This window comes from Schistocerca serialis, chromosome 4 (genome assembly GCF_023864345.2).
Source record: "Schistocerca serialis cubense isolate TAMUIC-IGC-003099 chromosome 4, iqSchSeri2.2, whole genome shotgun sequence".
NCBI classification, from domain to species: domain Eukaryota; kingdom Metazoa; phylum Arthropoda; class Insecta; order Orthoptera; family Acrididae; genus Schistocerca; species Schistocerca serialis.
Window position 1 is genome coordinate 240,736,552 of NC_064641.1, and position 27,807 is coordinate 240,764,358.

General features: G+C 38.8%; 1 protein-coding gene across 1 annotated transcript in view; it reads right to left on the minus strand.

Annotated features, from left to right (window-relative positions):
• The window catches only part of LOC126473789 (protein yellow-like), a 50,062-nt gene that overhangs the window by 10,551 nt on the left and 11,704 nt on the right, over positions 1 to 27,807 (minus strand). Inside the window, exon 4 of the mRNA XM_050101063.1 lies at positions 27,472 to 27,651. Within this exon, the coding sequence (XP_049957020.1) occupies positions 27,472 to 27,651 (180 nt within the window). The remainder of the gene's footprint in view (positions 1 to 27,471; positions 27,652 to 27,807) is intronic.

Consider the following 27,807-nt stretch of genomic DNA (forward strand, 5'->3'; position numbering starts at 1 on the left):
GTATACGTATTCAGTCGAGAATAACTTTATGATGCAATCAAAAATCGACTGATATTTTGATGGCGTTGTGTTCTCAAATGCCTAAGCATACTTTATGACACTTAAGACCTACGACTTGCACCAATACTTGCCACTACTGCCGTCTATTGCAAAACGGCGGATGCAAAGTTTTTGACTTAATATAAATATTGTTGTTAGTGCCATAATATAATAAATATCTCAATGATTTTTTGGGAATGCTTTGACTAATGACCCTAACTGTGTGTAAGTATTTTGAGCTATCTGCCATTTATAGATCAGTTGCACTATAAGGGTGAAGATAATGCAAAAAATGCAGTATATTCAGGGGCGTGTTCCCTTAAACTCCCGCATGGATTCGATCCGGTTACGGCACGCTTCCCTATCCCGCGAGTCAGCTCGCTGCGTGCTACGCTATACGGTCGAGTCAGCAAAAAGTTTTTCTAATATAGTGAATGTTAACAATGCCCCTTTTTTTATAAATGCTTTCCTTGCTGTATCAAGAGCTCAGATGGAAATCCAGTACTAAGAAAAGAAGGGTAAGCTGAGGGCTGGAAAGAATATTTAGACTCTACAAGTGAAATGTTGTAGAAATGTAAGAGGAAGAAGCTGACGATGAGATAGAGGATATAAAACTATGAGAGAAACTGGACTGAACACTGAAGGTCTCAGTCGAAACAAGAAGAGGAAATTCCCTCAGGACTTTTTTTACCCTTGGGAGAGTCAGCCATAGCAGAACTAGTCCACCAGCTGTGCAAGATACATGAGATGGGCGAAATACATTCAGACTTCATGAAGAATGTAATAATTCCCATTGCAAAGAAAATAACTGCTGGAAGGTATGGACATGAGTAAACTGTCAGTCTAATAACTCATGGCTGCAATATACTGAGTCGAATTATTTAGGGAAAATTCGAAAAATTGGTAGACGTTGCATGGGGGCTTAATTATTAAATTTGAACATAATTTTTTTTATTTTTCGTTTAGCTGTATGTCCGATTACGCTGTCTCGTAAACGGTTGGCCCTGACTAGTTTTTGCACGCAATCTGACTGCATAGAATAACAACAAAGAATGAAAGAAAATTTCCGTTACACAATTAATTAATTAAGTCCCCAGCAACTATAAAACCTGCGAAACCAAAGCACAAGTATAACTGTTCTGTGTGTGGAAGTATGACTCAACGTACACATCTGGCAAGGCTCTTCTTCAATAAGACGAGAACTTTTAAATACCATTTATACTGAAGTAATTAAGAAAAATAGAAATCCTATAATTGCGCAAGAAAACCAGAATTACACTCTAATACAAGAACACAAGCCAGATGCTTTGTTGACTGAACCTGTAATGACGCATTATTTAAGACATTGAGATAATAAAAAGAAAAGGAAAAATTTTTTTTCTTTTACCTTCATATATTGACGAAAAGCACTCTAATCATTACTATATCTCCACACTGACTCGCTACTATCACATCTCAACAAGAACTGCCTACTGCCACATCTCGACAAGCACTCCTCACTACGACATCTCAGCAAGCACTTACTGCTACGAGTTCTCATCAAGCACTGCCCTCCGCTACTTCTCAGTAATCACTGCTAGTGGAGGCGGCGAAACAAAACTCTCTGGCGCTGTGGCTCAGTGTAGCCACCTTTCATATGCCCTTCCTCCACGGGCTTGAATTTGATGGTATTTTTGCCAGCATTGGTGGTGAAAATACCACCAAATTCGTGAAAAAAAAATACCGACAAAAATAAAAGATAATATTAATACGTAAATATCACATAATTAGATAAAATTTTGGCTTTGCACTGACCTTTCAATAACCTAATATATAAAATACAGTAGGCAATACAAATTCTTTCATACATGTGGCTTTACATAATAGTTTACACAATACACAAAAAATCAGTTTATACAAATGTTCACATAAGATGCTTTTCATAATTCAAAAAAAAAAAAAAAAAAAAAAAACCAGCAATGGTCAACAGGTGCAAACACCAACAAGTGACATCATTTTAGTAAAAGCAGTTCCATCTGTGGCACCCAGTAATGCTGAACAGGTGCAGACAGCAAGAAGCAACATCATATCAGTAGAAGCAGTCCATCAGTGGCACCCAGCAATGTTGAGCAGGTGCAGACAGCAACTAGTGACATTATTTCAGTACAAGCAGTCCATCAGTGGCACCTAGCAAAGTTGAGCAGGTGCAGACAGCAACAAGTGACATTATTTCAGTAGAAGCAGTTCCATCTGTGGCACCTAGCAATGTTGAACAGGTACACACAGCAACAAGTCACATTTCTCAGCAGAAGCAGTTCCATTAGTGGCACCGAGCAATGTTGAGCAGTTGCAGGTAACAGTCCATAATATTCACTATCACTAATCACACAGTTCATAAGCAGAAATTAAACAGTTCTAAGTGGCACCCACTATGTTGAAAAAGTGCAGGTGACAGTCCATAATATTCACTATCACTAATCACACAGTTCATCAGCAGAAATTAATCATTTCTAAGTGGCAACCATTATGTTGAAAAAGTGCAGGTAACAGCCCATAATATTCACTATCACTAATCACACAGTTCATCAGCAGAAATTAAACATTTCTAAGTGTCACATATCAATGTTGAACAAGTGCAGGTAACAGTTCATAATATTCACCATCACTAATCAGACAGTTCAGGCATGAACAATAGTTTGAATGCACATACAAATGCTTTTACAAAATTATTCTCAATGCTCTTACACTAAACATACAAATTCTAATAAACACACAAATGATATCAGATAATTGTCATATTAAATATTACAAATACTCAAATATCTGTAAACCTATAATATTTATGGGTGTCAGTGCAAGCCACTACAAACAAATAAAATAATATTTAGGAGATAGGTGGGTAGGATTAGGAAAGGAAAACACACAAAACACACTCACTCATCTTTCATCCACATTAAGTACTACTGTGTAATTGAATAGTGTTAACTGTGTAAATGCAATTCTGTCAAAATTTGATGTTCATCATGTGTATCAAGTAGTAGTGGCAGCAATGTATAACAGTCAATAATAGTGAAGTCAATGTCATAGTCATCATGTCAAGACCAATGTATGCCAAGCCAGATCAAAATGTACGGTTGCTGAACAACTGTCAATGAGCCAAGATATGCAATTACTTCCTTTCTCCAAAAAAAAAAAAAAAAAAAAAATGTACTGCTTATTGATTTAACAAAGTGTGTGTAGACAATCTTCCTTCTACTTGAGTCTTCTAGTCTGCTATCTTCATCCTCCTTGTTCCATATAGACCAACAAAAAAAAAAATGCACCTCACTTACTTTACCTCTTATCCACCAAAACTCCAATAATCATCAGCGTCACATAATCTCAATACTTCCATAATACCTCTTACGTCGATACATATAAATCTTACCATCAATATCATTTACCTTATCTCTTGTCCACAAAAACTCCAATAATCATCAACTTCATATAATATCAATACCTCAGTAATACCTCTTCAATACGTCGACACATATAAACCTTAGCTCCAATATCATTTCACTTCCATAACAACTCTTTCCTCTAGTCAGTCTCCTCGAACAAGTACAGATAAAATCCTAATGCAAACCTCATCATCCCATACAATCCGAAGACACACTGTCAACACACAACCTCTGTGTAAACCATCTGACCCAAATCTTCTACTCATTATAAATTATAAGATGGATTTTGGTTACCTTGTCCATCATTAAATAAAAGAAATGCATACATGACCTCTAACAGACTTAGTTCGAATAACTCTCAGTAATTAAGTACGATTACGGAGTTTGAATGATCATAATATTTCACAGTGTGTACACCACTTCAAGAATTATAGCAAACAGAAGCAAACATGTGGAGTATTTCTTGTTTCAAGTGTCACTTTCTATTCCAATTGCTCACGAAAAATGCAGTGTAATAACTGTCAATGGTCTAAACCTAGTTTTGGTATGTCATGTCGTTAGCTTCCTTCCTATTAGCATAAATTTATACAGCTTCCATAAAACCTCCAGCTCATGTGACTTCTATGAAGTTTCTTGTACTAATGTCGTTTATGTCGAATTATAGCAGTTCATTTTCCTATCTTAAAAATATAAGGCACTGAACGTAAGCAAAATATGCAATAGCGAGTAAATATACCAGTAGAGAACAGAATGTCAACAAGTGGACGCAGCACAATTCTTACAACGAGGCTCTGCCAAGCGAACAAACTATAATTAATACCATAGTGTGACCTAAACTCTATGTTTGTACACAGTATATCATCTTTTCTATATACCAAATTAAAGAGTAGTTATGACAACAAACAGAAATGTATAAATATGCAATCCATACGCATAGCAGCAAACATATATCTTACGCAATAAACTGGTCATTAGCATCATATCAGCATAAGCAAATAAATGTTCATATGTCATCTTAATAAGTAAACATGAAGGCGCAAGCAGATAAATCACGAAGTATAACTTACATACATATCAGCACAACTAATCAGGTGACAATTATAATTTAAATAAATAAGCACAGCAGACACATAATAAAAAAATATGACATCAGTAAAAAAGCATTGCAGCCAAGCGATGCATAATATATACAAATAACAACCCTGTTCATTAATAAAACATTGACAAAAATCAGCAAATGTACGCAAGCACGTCGCTTCACAAGTAAATTCATAGAACATGAAATTAGCACAAAGTATGAATCACGTAATTGCGAGCAGCAAATTACGTCTAAAGTACGTACCTAAGTGGAAATATATGTTACCTGAAAAAAATAAACTCAATTAATAGTTACCTTTTTAGTTTATTAGTTTCTTCTTGGAAATTACATTCTTTCCGAAATTTTCTCGATAGCAAGTCGTCTTAACCTCGGAGACAAACAGAATTTACCTAAAGTTCTAAAATATTTTATACAACCGTATCCTGAAAAATACTGAACATTAGTAACATAATTCATCAAGTCACTATAGCTTTATACTGAATTTAGTCGGAGAAATTAGACTGTGTATTTGTTTACGGCTGTCAGTGCATTCGCACTGAGCGCTCAATCAGCTGTAGGCGCGTGACGTAGGAAGCAATTGTTTGCGGTTAACGACTGCCTTGTGCGGCGCGCAGACTTGACTGTTGCTTTGAGTATATGCCGCCGCCAAAACACAGCGCGGTATCCTTGTATTCTCTGCATGTTTACATGTAGCTGTTAGTTTCTCTAAAGTATGTCATTTCACAAAAAGTTTAACGTTAGATATATGATGTATTCCCTTAGAGCGTCGAGATTTAAGAGTTTCTACTTCAACAGTGTTATCATGAATAATTTTGCGAATTCTATATGGACCGTTATAAAGCAGAAAAAATTTGCGACACAAGCCTTTTCTTTTGTGAGACAAACGGTGAGACTTAATTAACACCTTTTGACCAACCGACAAGGTTTTTAATCGACCAGGACGTTTAGTTGATTTCTGTCTTCCAGCAGACGCAGATGCAGTATTTTGCAGAGCCATGTTCACAACTTCAGAATGCCGCAGTTTCCGTGAAGGCGGAAAAGGAACGATTTCAGATATGCGATTTGTCGGTGCTTTGTTTTTTAATATCAGTATAGGTGGTAAAGAAGTTGAGTCATTAGGAAGTTAATTCAGAATGTTTTGAAAAATATGAAGATACTGATCCCACGTTCTGTGATTCTGATGACAATAAAGACGACACAATTTATTGATTTCCTTCATCCATCTCTCTGAAGCGTTAGATTGAGGGTGAAAAAGTGAAATGAAAATTGGTTTAATTTTACGACGCCGTAGAGTACGAAGCCAAATTTTAGAACGAAACTGTGATCCATTATCTGATATAACCTTATCAACATGTCCCACTTCTTTAACAAAATGTTTGATGAAAGCGTTAGATACCGAACGAGCTGTTGCTTCGCGTAAAGGTGTAAAACACACATATTTTGATGTCAATTCCACTGCTACAAAAATGTACGCAAAACCATTAGTAGAACGAACCACTGGACCGAACAAATCGACTGCAGCGATGTCCTTTAATTTCGCTGGAATGATAGAAAACAACGGTGCTCTGTGAGAAATTGTTGGCGACTTAGCCTTTTGACATAATTTGCATTTGGCCAGAACAGATCGAATACGTTTTTCCATATTACTGAAGTAGCAATTTTCCCGTAATTTATGAAAGCATTTTCTGGGACCAAAGTGTGCATAACTGAAATGCGTATACCAAATTAATTTATTCACCCACTCATCAGGAATACAAACTAACCAAACAGAGTTGTCGACCGATTTTCGTTTAAAAAGAATGTCATTGCGAACTAAATAATGCTGTCTAATCGCTACGCTTTCCTTTCTCCTCCACTTCTCCTTAATGTCCTTCCAGATTGGATCCTTATTTTGCTCCTTAGCGATGTCCTGGAGCGAAGACGAAATAAAGTTCTCAAACGCAACACCTTGAATATACATCAAACAATAATTGTTTTCTATGCAGTCCTCTTCAGCACTTTGTTTCAAACCCACAGGTGCACGTGATAAAGCATGAGCAATAATATTTGAAGAACCCTGTATGTAAACAATACTAAAATCAAATTTCTGTAGGTACAACGCCCATCGTGACAATCTGCCATGAGTTAATTTTGTCCACATAAGAAATTCCAGAGCTCGATGATCGGTGTAAACCTTAGTATGTCTGCCAAATAAAAATGTGCGAAATTTTGTGAAAGCCCAAACAACAGCCAAAGCTTCAAGTTCCGTAATCGAATAATTCTTTTCTGATTTAGAGAGAACACGACTTCCAAATGCAATAGTCTTCTGTACTACAACGCCGTTTTCTTCTATCTCTTGAAATAAATGTGCACCTAGGCCTTTGTATGATGAGTCCGTCGCCAAACGAAAATCTTTAGATAAATCCGGATGTGAAAGAAGTGGAGCAGCAACTAAAGCATCACGGAGTTGTTCAAATTCTGATTGAGCTTCCTCATCCCAACACCAATTAGATTTCCTTCCAGATAGTTCACATAAACGAGGTGTGGCAAAATCGTCCAATCTAACAAAGCGTCTAAGAAAATTACAGACACCAAAGAAACTACGAACATCACGTTTTGTGGTAGGAACAGCATAATTACGAATAGCGTCTAGTTTCTCTGGATCAGGAAGAATACCTTCTGTAGAAATAATGTGACCGAGAAATTTCACCTGAGAACGACCAAATTCAGATTTTTCCAAGTTCACTGTAATGCCAACTCTTGCAAAAATACGTAATAATGAATCTAAAATTTTGTTGTGCTCACTCCAAGAACGTTTAGCAATAAGAATATCGGCAACATATGAAGTGATATTGTCACGAAGATAAACAGATAAAATTTCGTTTAAACTACGAATGAATGCTGCTGAAGGTACAGTAAGTCCAAACGGTAATTTCCGAAATCACTTTTGGGTATTATAGTCATATCCGGTTATTGTTTATCTACTGTCTAGATAGACTGATAGTCGAAGAGTTATTTTCACAGATGCAAAGAATAGTAAAAGAGTAGGCAGCCGTGCAGAAAACTAAAAGGGAAATAGCACCACTACAGCTCGGGGCCCTATGCACGCTACGGCACATATTCACTTAGTGTAGTGAATCCCCTGAGGTCTTTAATAGCTGCACATAATTTTCAGTTTGTGACTTAGTGGCCAGTTTGGTGGAAGTGCGTACATAAATTGATCTAACCATGAACATGGATGTATGTCGTTCTTAGAATTGCGGAAGATCTTAAATTTCCGAAGAGTCAAAAAGTGTTTATAATCAAAGTTTTCGCCTCGTGGCGACAAAGACTTACCGCGTCTGTCCCAGTCCGAATGTCGATTATTGTCAAGTTCACGCGCCTGGCGCTCTCTTGTTGCATCACGTAAATGAAATAAATTATTTTCTTCAAAGCCCTCTGCTATCTGTGATTCTAGATTTCTTCTGCTGTCTTTTCCTACGATTTCGCCTTCAATTTGTTTGACTTGCTTTTTTAATGCCTCAAATTCCCTTTTCACGCGTTCATTAAATTTTCCCTGATTTTCAACGTGCTTATTTATGTTCTGGTACTCTTCGGTTTCTGCAAATGGTAATGGAGCTGTATCATCCGAATCTTTGTCCCAACTTAAACTAAGACTTGTCAGTTTATCTGATATCTCCTCAACTCTTTCCGATAAATCACCTATTTGTTCTTTCTGTTTATTTACGTCTTCCTTAAGTGTTGCGACTCGGCTTTCAGTATTGACACATCTGGTAGTTAGCTGTTCGTATTGTTGTGTTAGGTTATTTAATCTGTCATTTGGTACGGTTTCCTCGATTCTCTCAAATATTTCATCCTTATCGTGTGCACGTTGTATATTTAACTCTGAAAATTTTTGTACTATCACGCGATCTCTTTCTTCCTGTTCTCTATCCTGTTCCTTTTGTCTAATCTCTACTGCAATTAATCTGTTATTGTGAGAATTCAAAATCGGTTGTACTTCTTCTCTGATTTCTCTCTTTAATTCATCTTTCATATGTTTGAAAGATGTCCCTATTCGTGAGTCTAACCGTGTTTCCATTGTTCCCATCTCAGTTTTAACTGTCCCTATTTGTGAGTCTAACCGTGTTGCCAAAGTTCCCATCTCTGTTTTAATTGTTCCTATTTGTGTTCCCAGTGAGTCTAACCGTGTTTCCATTGTTCCCATTTGTGAGTCTAACCGAGATCCCAAATTTAACATTGCACCCATCAACTGCTCCATATAAAATGGTTCAAAATTCTTTTCGCCCCTAACATTTCCCGCAAAACTAACTTCCTTCTACATACCCATAAAGCTATCTGTGTTCGATACTATTCCAGAATCTTCTGTCGTTAATCTCGGATTCTGTGAATTTTCTGATTGAGAAAAATTTTGAAATGGTTCCGGACTATTTTCCCGACTTATTAAATTGTTTTCCACTTCATTATTCATCATACTGTTCCCCTGTGTTGGCGAGTTCGCCATGTCAACAATTTCGTCATTCTGACTATCCATCATTTTTGCCATTTTCATCGATCGCGTAATCATTTACAAAACATACAAAACTCGTCACTGTACGAAAATTACACACAATGTCTCCTTATCTCCAACAATACCATTCACACGAAATGTTTCCTTCAAACACGATTAACGAACAATTGAAATAATTGCACTAAATTGTCAAACCCGTAGACAAGACAACAAATTTAAATTTTGAAAAATACCATTAGAAGAATGCCAATTACCAAATCTACACATGCAATATAAACTACAAATTACTACAACAATACTACTGTCAACTATTTTTACAATCAGAAGAATTCCAAGGGATGATCCGAAGCAGCGGTCGCCACGTGCATGGGGGCTTAATTATTAAATTTGAACATAATTTTTTTTTTATTTTTCGTTTAGCTGTATGTCCGATTACGCTGTCTCGTAAACGGTTGGCCCTGACTAGTTTTTGTACGCAATCTGACTGCATAGAATAACAACAAAGAATGAAAGTAAATTTCCGTTACACAATTAATTAATTAAGTCCCCAGCAACTATAAAACCTGCGAAACCAAAGCACAAGTTTAACTGTTCTGTGTGTGGAAGTATGACTCAACGTACACATCTGGCAAGGCTCTTCTTCAATAAGACGAGAAATTTTAAATACCATTTATACTGAAGTAATTAAGAAAAATAGAAATCCTATAATTGCGCAAGAAAACCAGAATTACACTCTAATACAAGAACACAAGCTAGATGCTTTGTTGACTGAACCTGTAATGACGCATTATTTAAGACATTGAGATAATAAAAAGAAAAGGAAAAATTTTTTTTCTTTTACCTTCATATATTGACGAAAAGCACTCTAATCATTACAATATCTCCACACCGACTCGCTACTATCACATCTCAACAAGAATTGCCTACTTCCACATCTCGACAAGCACTCTTCACTACGACATCTCAGCAAGCACTTACTGCTACGAGTTCTCAACAAGCACTGCCCTCCGCTACTTCTCAATAATCACTGCCAGTGGAGGCGGCGAAACAATACTCTCTGGCGCTGTGGCTCAGTGTAGCCACCTTTCAACGTTGACACAGAGGAAGATCATTTTCCGTCTCGAAGAAACCTAGGAACACTCGAGGCAGTCCTAACCCCACAATTTCTCTTAGAAGACGAGTTAAGAAAAATTAATTCATGTTTATAGTATTTGTAGACTTAGAAAAAGATTTCAGTACTGGTCACTGCAATACACTCTTTGAAATTCTGAAGGTAGCGTGGATAATGTATAGCGTCGAATGATCATACACAGTTTGTGCAGAAACCAGACTACAGTTGTAAAGAGTGAAAGGGAAGCGGTAGTCGAGTAGGGAGTGAGACAGAGATATGGCTTGTCCCCTATGCTATTCAATCGGTACATTTACAAGTAGCAAAGGAGACCAGGCGAATGTTGAGAGCGAATTAAAGTTCACGGAGAATAAATAAAAACCCTGTTGTTTGCTGATAACACTGAAATTCTGTCTGAGACAGCAAAGGACTTCGGCGATCTGTAGGATGGGATGGATTATGACTTGAAATATTATGAGTATCAACAAAATTTAGTACAAAGGTAATTGGGCATGCGGTAGCTAAGAGGTAGATAATGGTGAGGGGCTGGATTAGCTAATAAATTTATTATACTTTAAAACACATATATTACAGATGAAATTTTCTAGAGGATACAAAGGATCTCAATAACACTGTTAATAGATCACATCCGCAATACACTTAAACAGGCAAGTATTACAAACGAAAATTCAATCGCAACTTCACATTCAACCTTGAAACGCTCAAATAACTTTAAACTCCAGAAAATCACTGCGTGAGACAACATTTACAAATGACCGAAGTAAAACTGCAAAACACCAACAAAGTCAAAAACCAATTAAAGGCTTACAGAGCATCCTATTAAATGAATTACTTTTTGCGACAATTAAGGAATTGAATTACACACATCTGTAAGGTTGCACTTTGTCTCAAGAATCACAGTAACCACAGACTCATACATCACACCCAGAAGCAGCGGGAGTAGCTAGTGGCACCGGGTTACGTGTAGCTGTGACATGGGACCAGCAAGCCTTGACGTACGTAACGCTCATCAGCTATCGGTATAAGCTCTAGGATTTGCGAGCGTAGTTATCAAGTTCCCTGGAAGACCTGAAGGAAATTTGAGCACAGGCTCAGATCAAATGACACACACAATACGTTCAAAATTCCACAAAGTAACTAAATTTAACTACTTGGTCCTTAGAAACTATCGTGCTGATTAAGAAACCGAATCGAAGCAACCATTTAAATGTATCAACGGCTCCGACCACTGTCATAAACAATTAGGTAATTATTTAACGACTATGAGAATTTGTCACCAAACTTGTCCTTGCGGAGCACACTTTCATTACTTTACAAGCACCAGGACAAATTTTATCACATCCCGGGTAATTACATTCAACTGTTCCTATACTCATCCTTAAAAAAAAGAAAATAAGACTTTCACGGTGGTACACGATGAGAGAGCGACAAGGCTAGTAGGTTTCCCCGTAACAATAACAAATTCGCTAAGAAATTTATCAGAGCTCACCATTAAACGAAGGAAACTACATAACAAGCGGAGAAATCTACTGATAACCAGAGGATGTCCACGCTCCGGAAGAGAATTCCCCATCGCACAGCTGCATCGCAACAGCCATGGCTCCTCCCAGGGGATGCAGTAGAAATTTCCGTCCATTGTGGCCAAGGCAATGAAGCCTCTCGCGGCGCGCTTCAAAACACCACGGCAGTACGGGCGTGCTCCATCCGTTCGGCACTCGAGTCCGTGACAAGTGCACAACTACCCCTCCGAGTGCAGCAGAGCTCACGCCTTCAAAACGAACGCAATGGAACCTTATTTAACTCTCGACTAGTCGCTCACCAAGCGAGCATTCCAGAGCATCTGGCCCCTCCATCATACTCTCGAGTCGCATCCAAAGAGCTGACCACTATTGATGAATATTGGTTAGCAGAACATTATGACCACCTACCAATTAGCCCCTATTTGCACCTTTGGCACGAATAACAGCTGTAACGCGTGGTGTCACGAAAGCAAAGAGGCCTTCGTAGGCCGGTGGAGGGAATTTGCACTAAACCTGCACACACATGTCACCTAACTCCCGTAAATTCCTGGGAGGTGTTCGATGAGATCTGATGCCAAGTTCAATCACTTTCCAGATGTGTTTAATCGGATTCAGAGCTGACGAATTGGGAAGCAAGTACATCAAATACAACTTGTCACTGTGTTCCCCGAACCACTCCATCCCGCTCATGGTCTTGTGACATGGTCAGTAACGCCACTGCTGTCGGGAAACGTGAATGTTATGAATGGTGTATGTGTTTTGCAACCACTGTACGGTACTCCTTGGCCGTCAAGGTGCATTGCACAAGCTTCACCAAAACCATGGATGCCAACGTTAATGTTCCTGAGAGCATAATGGAGCCGCTTCCAGCTTGTCTCCGTCCCCCATTTCAGGTGTCAAGGAGCTATTCCCCTCGAAGGCGGCGGATTCGCGTCCTACCATCGGCGTGATGAAAGTATCCGGATTCAACAGACCATGCAACACTCTGCCACTACGCTAAAGTCCAGTGCCGATGCTCACGTGACAATTTCAGTCTTAGTTGCCGATGTTGTGGTGTTAACATTGTTACATGCGTGGGTCGTCGGCTGCAGAGTTTCATCGTTAGAAATGTCGGTTGCACTGTGCGTTCACACATATTTGTACTCTGCCCAGCATTAAAGTCTGATCATAGTTCCACCACAGTTCGCCGCCGTTCCTGTTTTACCAGTCTGCCCACCCTACAACGACCGACATCTGTAATGAGGGGTGACCACCCAACTCCACGACGTCTGGGCGTGATTTCATTTTGGTTGCGTCAATTGTTGAAGACACTCATCACAGCACTCCTCGAACAACCGATAAGTCAACCAGTTTGCGATATGCACGTGCAGAGATTCCTGGCCATCACAATCTGCCCTCAATCAGAGTCCGATAGATCGCGCGCCTTGCCCATTCTACATCCGGACAGTACGTTCACTGAAACTACATACACCGTGCGTGTGTCTGACTAGCAGTCATTCCTCGCCAGGTGACGCTGCCATCGTGTGGACGGATTTATATCGATAGTAGGTTGGTGGTCATAATGTTCTGGCTGATCAGTGCATGAGGCAACGAGGATATTCAAGCAAAGGAAAATCAAATTGCCGCGTCACACCTCAGTAAAAAATGGTTAAAATGGCTCTGAGCACTAAGGGACTTAACATCTGTGGTCATCAGTCCCCTAGAACTTAGAACTACTTAAACGTAACTAACCTAAGGACATCACACACATCCGTTCCCGAGGCAGGATTCGAACCTGCGACCGTAGCAGTCGCGCGGCTCCGGACTGAGAGCCTAGAACCGCTAGACCACCGCGGCCGGCACACCTCAGTAATGGAATGTAGCCGACATAAATCACACGGTACTATGGGAGTCATATTTGGCAATAAGTCTCTAAATGTGGCAGACAAGTTTTGATATTCGGGCAACAAAATAAATGATTCTTTTTTTTTTTTTTTGTCTGGATTGATGCGGCCCACCACGAATTCCTTTCCTGTGCTAACATCTTCATCTCAGAGTAGCACTTGCAACCTACGTCCTCAATTATTTGATTGACGTATTCCAATCTCTGTCTTCCTCTACAGTAATAAATGATAGTTACCGATATGAGGCGGATATAAAATGCTTAACTTTCTACAACATTTAGTTCCGTCTGAGCTCTTGGTATAAATGATAGTTAGCGATATGAGGCGGATATAAAATCCTTACCTTTCTACAACATTTAGTTCCGTCTGAGCCCTTGGTATAGTTGCGTCTCTTTTCTACGAACGTCTCTTTAATCATCGTATAGGCGGTGCCTATATTTTCCCCCGTTATACGTGACTCTACTGTTTTGATTTTATCTTCTAGTTATTAGAGTTTAGCCATCTTTCGACCACATTTTCAGACTTCTTTAGTCCCTTTCGTTTGCTTCATGTGCTGCATTTTTATATTTCCTGTTTTCGTCAATTAAATTCAGTATTTGCTGTGTTATCCAAGGGCTTCTTTTAGACCTTCTTCTCGTGTATTTTATCCTATGCTGCAATCACTATTTCGTCTCTGAACACTATCAGTTCGTCTTGTACTGTATTCCCTTCCCTTGTTTCAGTCAAACGTAGCATTAATGCTTCATTTTAAACTTCTAATAAACCTTCGTTCTTTCAACGTGTCCACGTCCCATTTTGATTTTCTATATTTTAGCAATTTCTGAAGTTTTAACTTACAGCTCATAACTAATATGGTCAGACTCCACATCAGCTCCTGGATATACCTTACAGTTTAAAACATGATTTCGAAATCCCTGCTTTATCACTGTGTTCTCAGTCGGAAAGTTTCCATTGTCTCTAGGCTCCTTCCGCGTATACAATCATTTTACAAATTTCTTAAACCAACCGTTAGCAATAATTAGATTATGGTCTGTGCAAAATTCTATCAGACGATTTCCTCTTTCATTACTTCCCACCAGATCACTTTCTCTTACTATTTTTCCTTTTCTTTCATTCCCTAGCATCATATTCTAACCCCTCCCTGACCTACATTTTAGTACCTGGACTATCCGAAACGTTTCTCTTATCATACACTCTTTCAATTTCTTCGTTATTTGCGGACGTACTTAGTAATGAACTCCTGTTACTGTTGTAGATGTTCTCTTCGTGTCTGTTTTTGTATTCTAAAGCACTTTGATGAGAAGGAATGTTGAATATGAAAGACACCATTTTTAGATTCGACGCTTGGAGGGAGACCACGACATCTCCACTGGGTCTGCAGCATCTACAGTATTATCATCATCTCCGAAGTTCGTTAATTCCTATATTATCATTTTCTTCTTAAGTACGTTTTTGCGTCCTCGTGTGTGTAATTTTGTTTCCGCTTCGACATGAAACAGTTGATCGGTAAGTTCTGCCATTATAGCTACTAAATCAATTTTATAGCTCTCCACCCACCTGATTGGAGATGCGACGGTTATTTCCTCAAAATTTTGTCAATATTTTGTTTACAATTCTTGAAATACTTAATAACGTTTTCGACCTATAAACAGTTGTCAGATAGTACTGATTGAACGGTGCTGACAAAGCGAGAAATTAATCTTGGTCCGAAACTTTCTGGCAGATTAAAGCTGTGTGCCGAACCTAGACTCGAACTCTGGGCCTTTCCCTTTCACGGGCAAGTGCTCTACCGAGTGAGCTCCCCAAGAGAGACACACAATGCGTCCTCACAAGCTTCACTTCCACCAGCATTTTGCCACCTACATCCCAAACTTCACAGAAGCTCTCCTGCGAACGTTGCAAGACAAACACTTCTGGAAGAAAGGAGAAGTGTGGAAGGTAGGAGATGAGAAACTGGCGAAGTAAATCTGTGAGAAATGCCGTGATTTGTGCTTGGGTAGCTCAGTCAGTAGAGCACTAGCCCGCGGATGGCAAGGGTCTCAATATCGAGTCTCTATCCGGCACACAGTTTTAATCTGCGAGAAAGTTTCATATCAACACACACTCCTCCGCAGAAAGAAAATACAATTCTATAGTGCTGATCATGTGGAGTTCCACAGTTGACTGATATTATTAATAATGACTGAAGAAAACCACCAAAGCTTTATAATAGGTACATACTGCGTCACGACCGGTTTCGTTCAGTTAAGGCTTCAATAGGTAGCCGAGTTGTGCCAGCACCGTTATCTGAATGGTCTGATTGTCTCGTACAACTTTACGATATCGTCTGTAAAGTGACATACGGTAACGTAACCTTTTATATTATAATATTGGCTCAACTTGGACGTACTAAAAGAATCAAACCAGTCGCGACGTAATAAATGTGTATTATATAGCTGTGTTGCTTTCCATTAATCATTCATATTAAAGAAAGAAATGCTTTGAAATAGGCACAATGCCAGCAATTTCTTCAAAATAACTCTAACGCCTCTTATGAAAAGTATACTGACTGATTGTAGTTGTGCTATGAGTAATATCTAAGTCTAGATGTGGAACAATAGATTCTACGCCAACTTCAGTAATCTCCTAACTCCTGTTTCTCTTTTAATCATTAACGTTTGAAAATACTTAGTGACTGATATGGAGCATTAATGTAGTACAGATGTACACCAAAATACTGGAGAATTGGGAGTCTAATGCACTTACATCTTTTTACATTTGCATAATACAAGCGTCCTAACCTTGTGTAGAAGGTAGTGTTACCCACACCGCCATTCTTTTTTCCTTCTTCTTATTCCATTCATATTTGGTACTTGGCAAGAATCAACGGCAGAAAGCGTGTGATTATTCCATCATGATCGTTTTGTGGGACATAAATTGGACAAAGTAATAAACTATTTGAGTAGAATGCCTATAGTGACTCCTGCACATAGCTCAAATAGCCGCTGCTGGTTGACACTGCAGTCGCAAAAATAAAAAAAAAATTAAAAAAAGCAGCGTTCCGGGAAATTATTAAATCCATGATGTCGGTGTCACTACGATCGCCGAAATCGAAGATTGCACCGACGGAAAATTATAAAAAATGCAAGATTCGAAAACTTGAAAAAATGCAGGATTTTAATGGTTCGAAAACTTGAAAAAATGCACGATGGCAGTGGTGAGAATTAAAAAAGGAATCTGAGAGGCCGAACTAGCTCAGTTGTCTCTGTATGTCCAACTTCTCGCAGATGGCTGTAGGACGGCTGTTCAGTACAGAGCGTCAAATTAAACACTTTTCAACCAGCTAATTTCCAAACGGTTATTTTATTGGGCTACCAGTTTCGACGATTTATAACGCCGTCTTCGGTCGGCAGATCATGTTTGAAGTGGTCACTATATCATGCAGAAGTTTACAGATACCAGTCTTTGAATGCTGGCCAATATTTTGACCTGATCCGAGGTTGTAATCGTCCTACACGTCGGTTAGGGGGCCTGAAGGTGGCGTAATAAATCGCCACAACTGGTAGCCCTATAAAATAACCGTTTGGAGATTAAACAGCTGAAAGGTGTTTGATTTGACACTCTGTAACTCAGTTCTGATGACTGTGCTTTGTTACTTACTTAATATCAAAACCCACGAGCAGTGTCCAAAAATATCCGAATAATCTGAATACTGTGCCTTCTTCAAATTTATCCAGATGACCTGAATTATTTGTCAAACAAATACATAAATGTTGTAAATTACAGTGCCTTTATGCCAAATAATACATAAACTCACGTACACATTTATATCTCCCAGTAACAGCACAGTATATTACCAGTCACTACAACAAAAAAGCGAATCAATATGTATCCGACATATTGGTCGTCTTGAAAAGTATCGAAATGATCAGAATTTGACTCAATGTTCAAAAATATCCGATTACTCATCAAAAATACTCACAGATGTAAAGAGTACAAAAAATTCAAATGGCGCTGAGCATTATGGGACTTAACATCTGAAGTCATCAGTCCCCTAGAACTTAGAACTACTTAAACCTAACTAACCTAAGGACATCACACACATCCATGCCCGAGGCAGGATTCGAACCTTCGACCATAGAGGTCGCGCGGTTCCAGACTGAAGCGCCTAGAACCGCTCGGCCACACGACCGGCTTAGAGTACAATATTTTCATGTGAAGAATACATAAACGCGCGCGCGCGCGCGCGCACACACACACACACACACACACACACACACACAAACCTACCTTGTTTACGTCAATGTTCACCATGTTATTTCTAAAACTAAAATATATGCCAAAATGAATGCTTAAAAGACGACTAAAGACACTCAAAAGAAGTGACAGATTACTATTTCCATGTCTAATTTATTCCATAAGAGTACAGTACACATGTGTTTATAAATAGCATTTAAAGAGACATTTGACACCTCATTTTAGACCTAAGTGAGACTGTGGGCTCAAAGAAATTGAAGAATCCTCTAATTGTACAAAAACATGTTGGCTACAGTAATGTACTAAACAGACAAGCAGTTATAGTTGACGCAAACAAATACGTATTCTGAGTTATTTTTCTGTAACTATCAGGCACTGGAAGAGTACAGTTAAACGAATCTTACACTTGACACCTAAAACGGGACTGTGGACCCTCAAACCATATCAAAAATTATGTGCTTTTATGGGATGTTTCATGTGTTGTCTCATTTAAACTACAACTTTTTCTAAAATGCAAGGATAGCTACTGATGGTCCAAAGAAGAAATATAAACACATAGCATGTCCAAAGACAGTGATGGATAAGGTTCCACACTGAGAAGAACATTCGATATCTCGGAACTGGTGACGGCACTGAAGCAAGCGAAATCGAAGATGGCAGTGATGGGAAAGTCTTAAAAATGCAAGATGCTGGAGGTTGGAAAATTTTAAAAAATGCATGATGGCAGGGGTGAAAATTAAAAAAGAAATCCCAGAAGCCAAATTATGTCTTTACACCAATGCTAGGTCTTCCCAAGAAATGATAATTACTTGTCAAAATACGGAAAGATAACAAGTACAAAACTGTTACTGTATTTTAAAATCGCATCCTAACACCAGGAGTTGACAATGTGTAACTTCTTTGGCTTTTAGTTATTGGCTCTCCATCATTTTGTGTTTGGCTTGCAGATAAGTATCAAAAAATTATAACAAGTTTCCTAATACGTCAGCTGAGATCTAGCTTCCTAAGCCACTAATTTTTAGTGAGCTGTACAATGTTCCTATGGCAACTTGGATGGATTAAAATTCTGGAAAATATCCAGTTCGAAACAGACACATCCCTCCTTTATACTGAGAAAAGATTGCGAAACTGTGTTAGTTCAGTGGCTGCTGGACGATCAGAAGAACGGATTCCCTATTACAAGAAATCAAATAATGCAACATGTCAACATGTTAGCTGCAGAATTAAAGCTTAATACTACATTCACCGATGGGAAACCTGACAAGAAGTGGATATAAGGTTTCTGCAAAGAGACAATGATTCCATCAAGATGCTGTGTTACTGATAAAAGACTATGGAGAGAACATGTACTATATGTTGTAACATCAAGAAGTTATAACGAGTCACAAATAGAGAAAGTAAAAAAGGTAAAAATTAAAAAATAATTTTTTGTTTTATATGTGTAAATGTATATGCATACATATGCATATATATGTGTGTTTTTTTGTTCAAATTCAATACGTATTTGGATAAATAATGTAGAGCTTTTTTGGTTTCTTGAAAAGGTAGTTCAAAGATCAAACTATTCCCATTGACAAGAGCAGCTTAATCTTCAAGTCAGATCAACATTAGTGTCATACGTGTTTTTTAGTGCTACAGAAAAAATCATTATGTAATTGATAAATAATACACACACGTTTTTGTTCCTTGAAAGTGTGGTACAAAGATAGAACTAAGTTTCTAAATAATTAGTGCTTAACCTATAAGTTGTATCAGTGGTAACTATACGAAAACGGTTTATATTCTTTTTAAAAAACTTATAGAACAATAAAGTTACCGTTGTCCTATGCGTACATCGTACACGAAATCTTTACACAATTTTGTAAGTAATGTAGACACTTCTATTTTGGTGTAAAGATCGACTTTCTGTTCATAATCAGATTCCTGTAATTACACTTGTATATTACGAAAAAACCTGTGCGTGATTTGCACTCAGAATATTTATGTATTTTGATAAATAATTTTATTTTGGTGCCAAAATCATAATTTAAAGATAACAAACATTCATCTTTGTGAGGAATCTTGTCTGTTACATTTTCTGGCTACATTGTGTGATTAGATTGTATACCTGGAGCATTACGATATTAACTTCGTGTATTACCAAAAAATGTAGTTTAAGTCATTCAGTGCAATAACATCTGATCAAAATACGTAATTTTTAGTATGTTCTGTTGTGCTGAAATGGAAAAATGTAACATCAGTGGATAACTACATTCAGTCACCAGATCTAAAGTAATGAAATGCATTGTTAGCCAGCCAATAATATCAGTTATATGTTTATAGAGTTTGCCGGCCGTGGTGGCCGTGCGGTTCTAAGCGCTACAGTCTGCAACCGCAGGACCGCTACGGTCGCAGGTTCGAATCCTGCATCGGGCATGGATGCGTGTGATGTCCATAGGTTAGTTAGGTTTAAGTAGTTCTAAGTTCTAGGGGACTGATGACCTTAGAAGTTAAGTCCCATAGTGCTCAGAGCCATTTGAACCATTTTGTTTATAGAGTAGAACTTGATGTACTGTATTATCCCACCTAAAATTGTGCTTAGTAAGATGAAACATTACTGAAAAAGTCTGAAAACACCAGTAACATAGCTGCAAGTAGGGCTAGGATTTAGTGCCACTATCTTGACGTAGTTTTCCGAAAATGACATGAAATGTAGACCTGAGACTAGTTTTGTGGCACATGATGTGAGAATATACAGCCCTATTTTAGGCATCAATTCAGGCAGGTATTTTAGACTTGGAAATAACATGTTGACATTTGATGTCAATATTTATATATTTTTTGTGTGGAATTTCTTTTAAATCACACCATTTACATTTTTTTAAAAATAATTCAAGACATTTGGATACTTTTCCATATGGCGCAAAATCTAAATTATCGGTTCTTTTGGACAGAGCGACTGTACTGTGACATCAGAGGGATTACAAAGCACAACAAGATAGTTCCGCCATCTTCAGTTATTTTTAAATTTCCTCTAACAACCATTTAGTATATCTTAAACATTTACTTGCACGGCTCCCTTGTAAGTTTTAAAATTTCCACCAATGCCAACTCGGAATACGGCGACTGCAGGACGCCTGCCGATTTAGATTTTTGCAATTCTCACTATCGCTATCTTGATTTATTTGGCTAGTCTAGTAACAAGTAGCGGTGAGTCATTATAGACTTTCTACTTGGATGACTCATCTAGGGCTATTCATTCTTGGTATTTTAACAGGAGGTCTCTCTTCTATACACCTTGTCTCTCTGGTAGTGTGTGGGTCTGTATTTTGAAAACATTCACCTTGGATGGTAAATTTCCTCAAAAAGATTCATTAGTACATTATTGCTTATAAACAGAAATGTGCAGAAATTGGTCTCTTGTTAAGTCGGTTTCTTGTCTTTAGCCACAAATAGCTGCAGAATATCTGCAGCAAATATAGCTGAACTAAAAAAAGTGATTTACTCTAATGTACCAGTCACGTAATTATGGTTTGTAATCTATCTACACCACTACAAACTCTATAACAACTAGGTATTTTATTTCACTGTTTGACTGTATTACTTCCATGGCCAGTGACGCTCTATGTAAAGTGTTATTAGCTACTTAGGAATACTTGTGAAATTTTAATGGTAATCCATTTACTGGGAACAGTCTGTTGATGTTTTCAAATGTTCATTAACCGTCTCTTCAGTAAGAGGATTGCTACTAAACTTAATTACTCCACCTATATTTTCTACCCAAAGGATAATGGAAATAAATTATTAAATAATAAAGGTATAACAGAGACCCCTGTATTATACTATGTCTCGTTTCTTAAAATTTCGACTACAAATTAGTATGTGTGCGATATGGAACTGATACATACTGCTTTCTGTGTAACAGGCAAAAAAGTGAGAACCTGCAGTGTCGTCTGCTCCATAATATTTCGTCTTGAGTGTAGTGATAGTACAGTCCAAACAACGAAAACCTTTATATGAGTCGCCAAATACCCACAGATAATCACATATAATTTATTTATTAAAGCGTATCATAATTTATTCAATTAACAGGTGGTTTTCCTGTACTAAGTGATTAGAAATTCCTTTTAATGATCACGAAAAAAATTGAAAATACTGGAAGTAATTAGATTGACCATTAATTCATGTAGCAAATTATGTCACTTGGAGCATTGCATGAATGGCAATGGACTTAAATAAAGCTAAGACATAGATAAAGATTAGATTATTACCACATCACATTATTAAGAAGTTACAAACTTCAGTAATGCCCCAAAGTCTTAAATGAGAAACCGGGAATATGTCTCTGGAGAGATGCATATTGTTACTACTACTACTGCTACACACATCAAAAAAAGGTTTTCATCACCTCGGTTCCGGGAGTTCCGGGAACTTTTATTGCTCATGAAAACCACACATTGCATGTTGTAACACCATACAGCGGGACCTTCAGAGTTGGTGGTCCAGACTGCTGAACACACCGGTACTTCTAACACGCAGTAGCGCGTCCTCTTGCATTGATGCATGCCTGTATTCATCTTGGAATACTATACATAGGTTTATCAACCCACGGTTGGTCCAGATTGTCCCATACCTCAATGGCGAATCGCCGTGGATCCCTCAGAGTGGTTGGTGGGTCATGTCGTCCATAAACAGCCATTTCAGTCTATCCCAGGCATGTTCGATAGGGTTCATGTCTGGAGAACATGCTGACCAATCTATTTGTGCGATGTCGTTATCCTGAAGGAAGTCATTCACAAGATGTGCACGATGGGCGCGCGAATTTTCGTCTATGAAGACGAATGCCTCGCCAGTATGCTGACGATATGGTTGCACTGTCGGTCGGAAGATGGCATTCACGTATCGTACAGCCGTTACGGCGCCTTACATGTCCACCAGCGTCGTACGTCGGCCCCCCGTAATGCCACCCCAAAACATCAGGGAACCTCCACCTTGCTGCACTCGCTGGACAGTGTGTCTAAGGCGTTCAGATTGACCGGGTTACCTCCAAACACGTCTCCGACGATTGTCATGCGACACTCATCGGTGAAGGGAACGTGATAACAATTTTGAACGGTCCATGTTGGGCGCATCTGCACCTCGCTGCACGGTGTCGTGGTTACAAAGATGGGCCTCGCCATGGACTTTGGGAGTGAAGTTGTGAATCATGCAGCCTATTGTGCGCAATGTAAGTGGTAACACGACTTTCTGTGGCTGCATGAAAAGCATTATTCAACACGGTGGCGTTGTTGTTAGTGTTCCTGCGAGCCATAATCCGTAGGTAACGGTCATCCACTGCAGTAGTAGCACTTGCGCAGCCTGAGCGAGGCATGTCATCGACAGTTCCAGTCTCTCTGTATATCCTCCATACCCCAAAAACATCGCTTCGGTTCACTCCGAGACGCCTGGACACTTCCCTTGTTGAGAGTTCTTCCTGGCCCAAAGTAACAGAGCGGACGCGGTCAAACCGCGGTATTGACCGTCTAGGCATGCTTGAATAACAGACAACACGAGCCGTGTATGTCCTTCCTGGTGGAATGACTGTAACTGACCGACTGCCTAATAGGCGCTGTTCCTGCATGGTTGTTTACACCTTTGCATGGGTTTAGTGACATCTCTGAACAGTCAAAAGGACTATGTCTGTGATACAGTATCCACAGTCAACGTCTATCTTCAGGAGTTCTGGGAACCGGCATCATGCAAAACTTCTTTTGACGTGTGTATTAACTTACAGGAATATCTTTTTCTGTAGCATAATATACAAAATTATGATCATTTATGGAAATCAGTGTTTTCATATTTTTATCTCTTCTTGAAGTATATGACATCTCCTTCGTTTTCCATTCCTGACCTACATGAATGGATCCTAAGTTATATTTGCTCAGAAACAGATCTCTGATTTCAGGGGTCAAATATCATTGCGAAATACAATTCCTATCTACATGATCTGCGGGCTGCAGATTATCTGATTATGTTAGAATAATATTAAATTTGTTTTTCAAGTACACTCCCATTAGTGGTAGTGTCCCTCTTAGATATTCTAGTATGAACATAGAAAATTTTCATTTTCATTTCCACTTCCTAATATGAAATGTATACGCCGTTACTTGAAAAGCGCCAGCAGCCAATAGCACAGAAAATCTATGTTACGGCTGCTGACTCAGTTCACAAAGGTCTCAAAGTAAGTGGAAACAGCTCAGCATCTGTCGGGCTCACTGCTGAAGCCATCTTTAAATGTTCACTATCTGTACTGTAGAACTGATCACTATTATTACTGCATCAGTCCCCACCCAATCTTAACATGATCCTCCACAAAATTCTTGCACAATAAACTTACTTCTTCTACCACATGAATCTTGTTAGAAGAAGTTCATAATTTTGTGTTTGTTACATAATTCGGCTTGCAAAAATTTCTCTGAAGCAACTCGTTTCCTATTGAAAAGCTGTTGAGCATTAGCCAGACCTGTATCTACTTGAGACTCCTATCAATCTACTTGAGACAACAGACTCAAATTATAACTTTCGCTATTACCAAAACTATCAGATACGATTCTCCTATGTAATCCCGGTTCCCTTCTAATATTTTGCACGGCTCTTTAAAATCGATCTCCACCTCTTTAATGGACAGAAATTCCCCCTTTCACTGCACAGTTCATTGTTAAGGATTTCTTTTTTCTCCTGTGGTGCTGTTGTCCTGTCTCGTGCACGAACTCTAAAACAGCTTTATTCTTTCTGACTCACGCCACTAAATGCAAGGCAGCCATGGTTGTGCCAGATGGCTTCCATACACCTCGTAAGATCCACATCTCGTCTCTCAATTCTTTCCCACAGTGAGATCCCACACCCTTTTTCCATACATCATCTTGTCCAACACTTCCCACATATCATTCCCCGTCATTAGTCACCAGAAACCAGCATGATATGATATTCAAAGTCAAGAAAACTCACATCACATCATCACCACTGTCTCATAAGGATCACTTGTAATACTTTCATTAAATTGTTATATTGAAATGGTAAATCACGTAATACAATAATCGATACTGGCCCATAACTGTTGTTGTTGTGGTCTTCAGTCCAGAGACTGGTTTGATGCAGCTCTCCGTGCCACCCCCAGAATTTGAAAGAGAATATTCCAGTCAACATTGTCAAAAGCTTTCTCTAAGTCTAAAAATGCTAGAAACGTAGATTTACCTTTCTTTAACCTATCTTCTAAGATAAGGTGTTCGGCCAGTAATGCCTTGCATGTTCTATTATTTCAATGGAATGCAGACTAATCTTTCCCGTGGTCGGCATCTAACATTTTCCCAATCGTAGGTAAAGAATTTGTGTTTGTATTTTGTAGCCGTGATTTATTAAACTAATAGTTCGGTAATTTTCACACCTGCCAACACCTGCTTTGTTTGGAATTGGAATTATTATATTCTTGTAGAAGTCTGAAGGTATTTCACAAGTCTCATGCATCTTGCTCACCAGATGGAAACGTTTTGTCGTGGCTGGCTCTCCCATGGGTATCAGTAACACTACTGGAATGTTGTCTACTCCCGGGGCATTGGTTCAGCTTAGGTCTTTCAGTGCTCTGTCAGACGCTTCAAGCAATATCACATCTCCCACTTCATCTTCATCTACGACCTCTTCCATTTTCATAATATTGCCCTCCAGTACATCGCCCTTGTATAGACCCTCTATATACTCCTTCCACCTTTCTGCTTTCCCTTCTTTGCTTAGAACTGGTTTACCATCTAAACTATTGATATTCATAAAAATGGTTCTCTGTTCTCCAGAGAGGTCTATTTAATTTTCCTGTAGTCATTATCTATCTTACCCCTAGTGATATATGCCTCTATATCCTTATATTTGTCCTCTAGCCATCCCTGCTCAGCTATTTTGCACTTCCTGTCGATCTCATTTTTGAGACGTTTGTACTCCTTTTTGCCTGTTTCATATACTGCATTTTTATATTTTCCCCTTTCATCCATTAAATTCTATATCTCTTCTGTTTCCCAAGGATATCTACTACTCTCGTCTTTTTACCTACTTGAGCCTCTGCTGCCTTCACTATTTCATCTCTCAAAGCTACCCATTCTTCTTCTACTTAATTTCTTTCCTCCGTATTTGTCAATCGTTCCCTAACGCTCTCCCTGAAACGCTCTACAAACTCGGGTTCTTTCAATTTATCCAGGTCCCATCTCCTTAAATTACCATCTTTTTGCAGTTTTTTTCAGTTTTAATCTACAGTACATAACTGATTTTGGTCAGAGTCTACATCTGCACCTGGAAATGTCTTACAATTTAAAACCTGGTCCCTAAATCTCTGTCTTACCATTATATAATCTATCTGAAACCTTCCAGTATCTCCAGTTCTCTTCCACGTGTATAACCGTCTTTCATGATTCTGAAACCGAGTGTTAGCTGTGATTAAGTTAAGCTCTTGCAAAATTCTACCAGGCGGCTTCCTGTTTCACACTTCAAGGCCATTCCATATTCACCTACTACCTTTCCTTCTCTTCCTTTTCCTACAATCGAATTCCAGTCCCCCATGACTATTAAATTTTCGACTCTCTTCAATATCTGAATAATTTCTTTTATCCTTATATTTCTTCAATCTTTTCGACGTCTGCGGAGCTAGTTCACATATAAACTTGTACTACTGTGGTAGGTGTGGGCTTCGTGCCTATCTTGGTTGCGATAATGTGTTCACTATGCTGTTCGTAGTTGCTTATCCGCGTTCCTATTTTTTATTCATTATTAAACCTACTCCTGCATTACTCCTATTTGATTTTTTACTTATAACCCTGTATTCACCTGACTAGAACTCTTGTTCCTCCTGCCAACGAAATTCACTAATTCCCTCTTATCTTACTTAAACCTATCCGTTTCCCGTTTTAAATTTTCTAACCTACCTGCCCGATTAAGGTATCTGATGTTCCACGTTCCGATACGTAGAACAGAAGTTTTGTTTCTCCTGATAACGACGCCCTCATGAGTAGCCCCACCCTGATATCCGAATGGGGGGCTATTTTACCTCCGGAATATTTAACCCAAGAGGGCGCCATCGTCATTTAACCGTACAGTAAAGCTGCATGCCCTCGGAAAAAATTAAGGCTGTAGTTTCCCCTTGCTTTCAGCCGTTCGCAGTACCAGCACATCATGGCCATTTTGGTTGATGTCACATGGCGAGATCAGTCGATCATCCAGACTGTTGCCCCTGCAACTGCTGAAAAGGCTGCTGCCCCTCTTCAGGAACCACACGTTTGTCTGGCCTCTCAACAGATACCCCTCCGTTGCGGTCGCACTTACGTTACGGCCATCTGTATCGCTGAGGCAAGCAAGCCTCCCCACCAGCGGAGAGGGTAGATAACTATTAAGTAAAAAATAGTGTAAATACAGTTATTAATTTGTAGGAAAAGTAAAAGGCAGTCATGTTTGGAAAGAGAAGTTTTTGACGATAGGAATTTCAAGCGATATTAAAAAAAGGACTCAACCTGACAAGATTCTGATAAACCGATCTGCTTAACTAAAGCTGCTGGTACCTAGGGAAAATGGCTTAATTTGCACTCTAGAAAACGCAGCATGTACTCTTGAACAACTTATTACATCGACAAAAATAAAGAATAACCATTTATCTTTGAAACTCACCCGAATTAAGGTGTAAATAGTGTTGCAGGCAGCATTCTCTATTATTGTCACGTTTATGACCTTGTCGGTTTGCAAGTCGAAGCTGACAATTTTAGGGGGACACACCGCTCTCGGATTCTTGATTATGTCCAAAACGCCACTGTCCATTGCAAAGAGCGTATCTTCATCTGCCGAAGTTTTCTGAAACAAAATCGTTTATATTAGAGGATTTACCCATTTGGATTCCCCCTGCTCCTCGAAGCTAGAACGACTCCTCTTTTAGGACAAAACTTCACAACATATTGCTTATTGCTGTCTCTGCTCGTTTTGATACAATCAGTGATTCCTTCCTAAGAC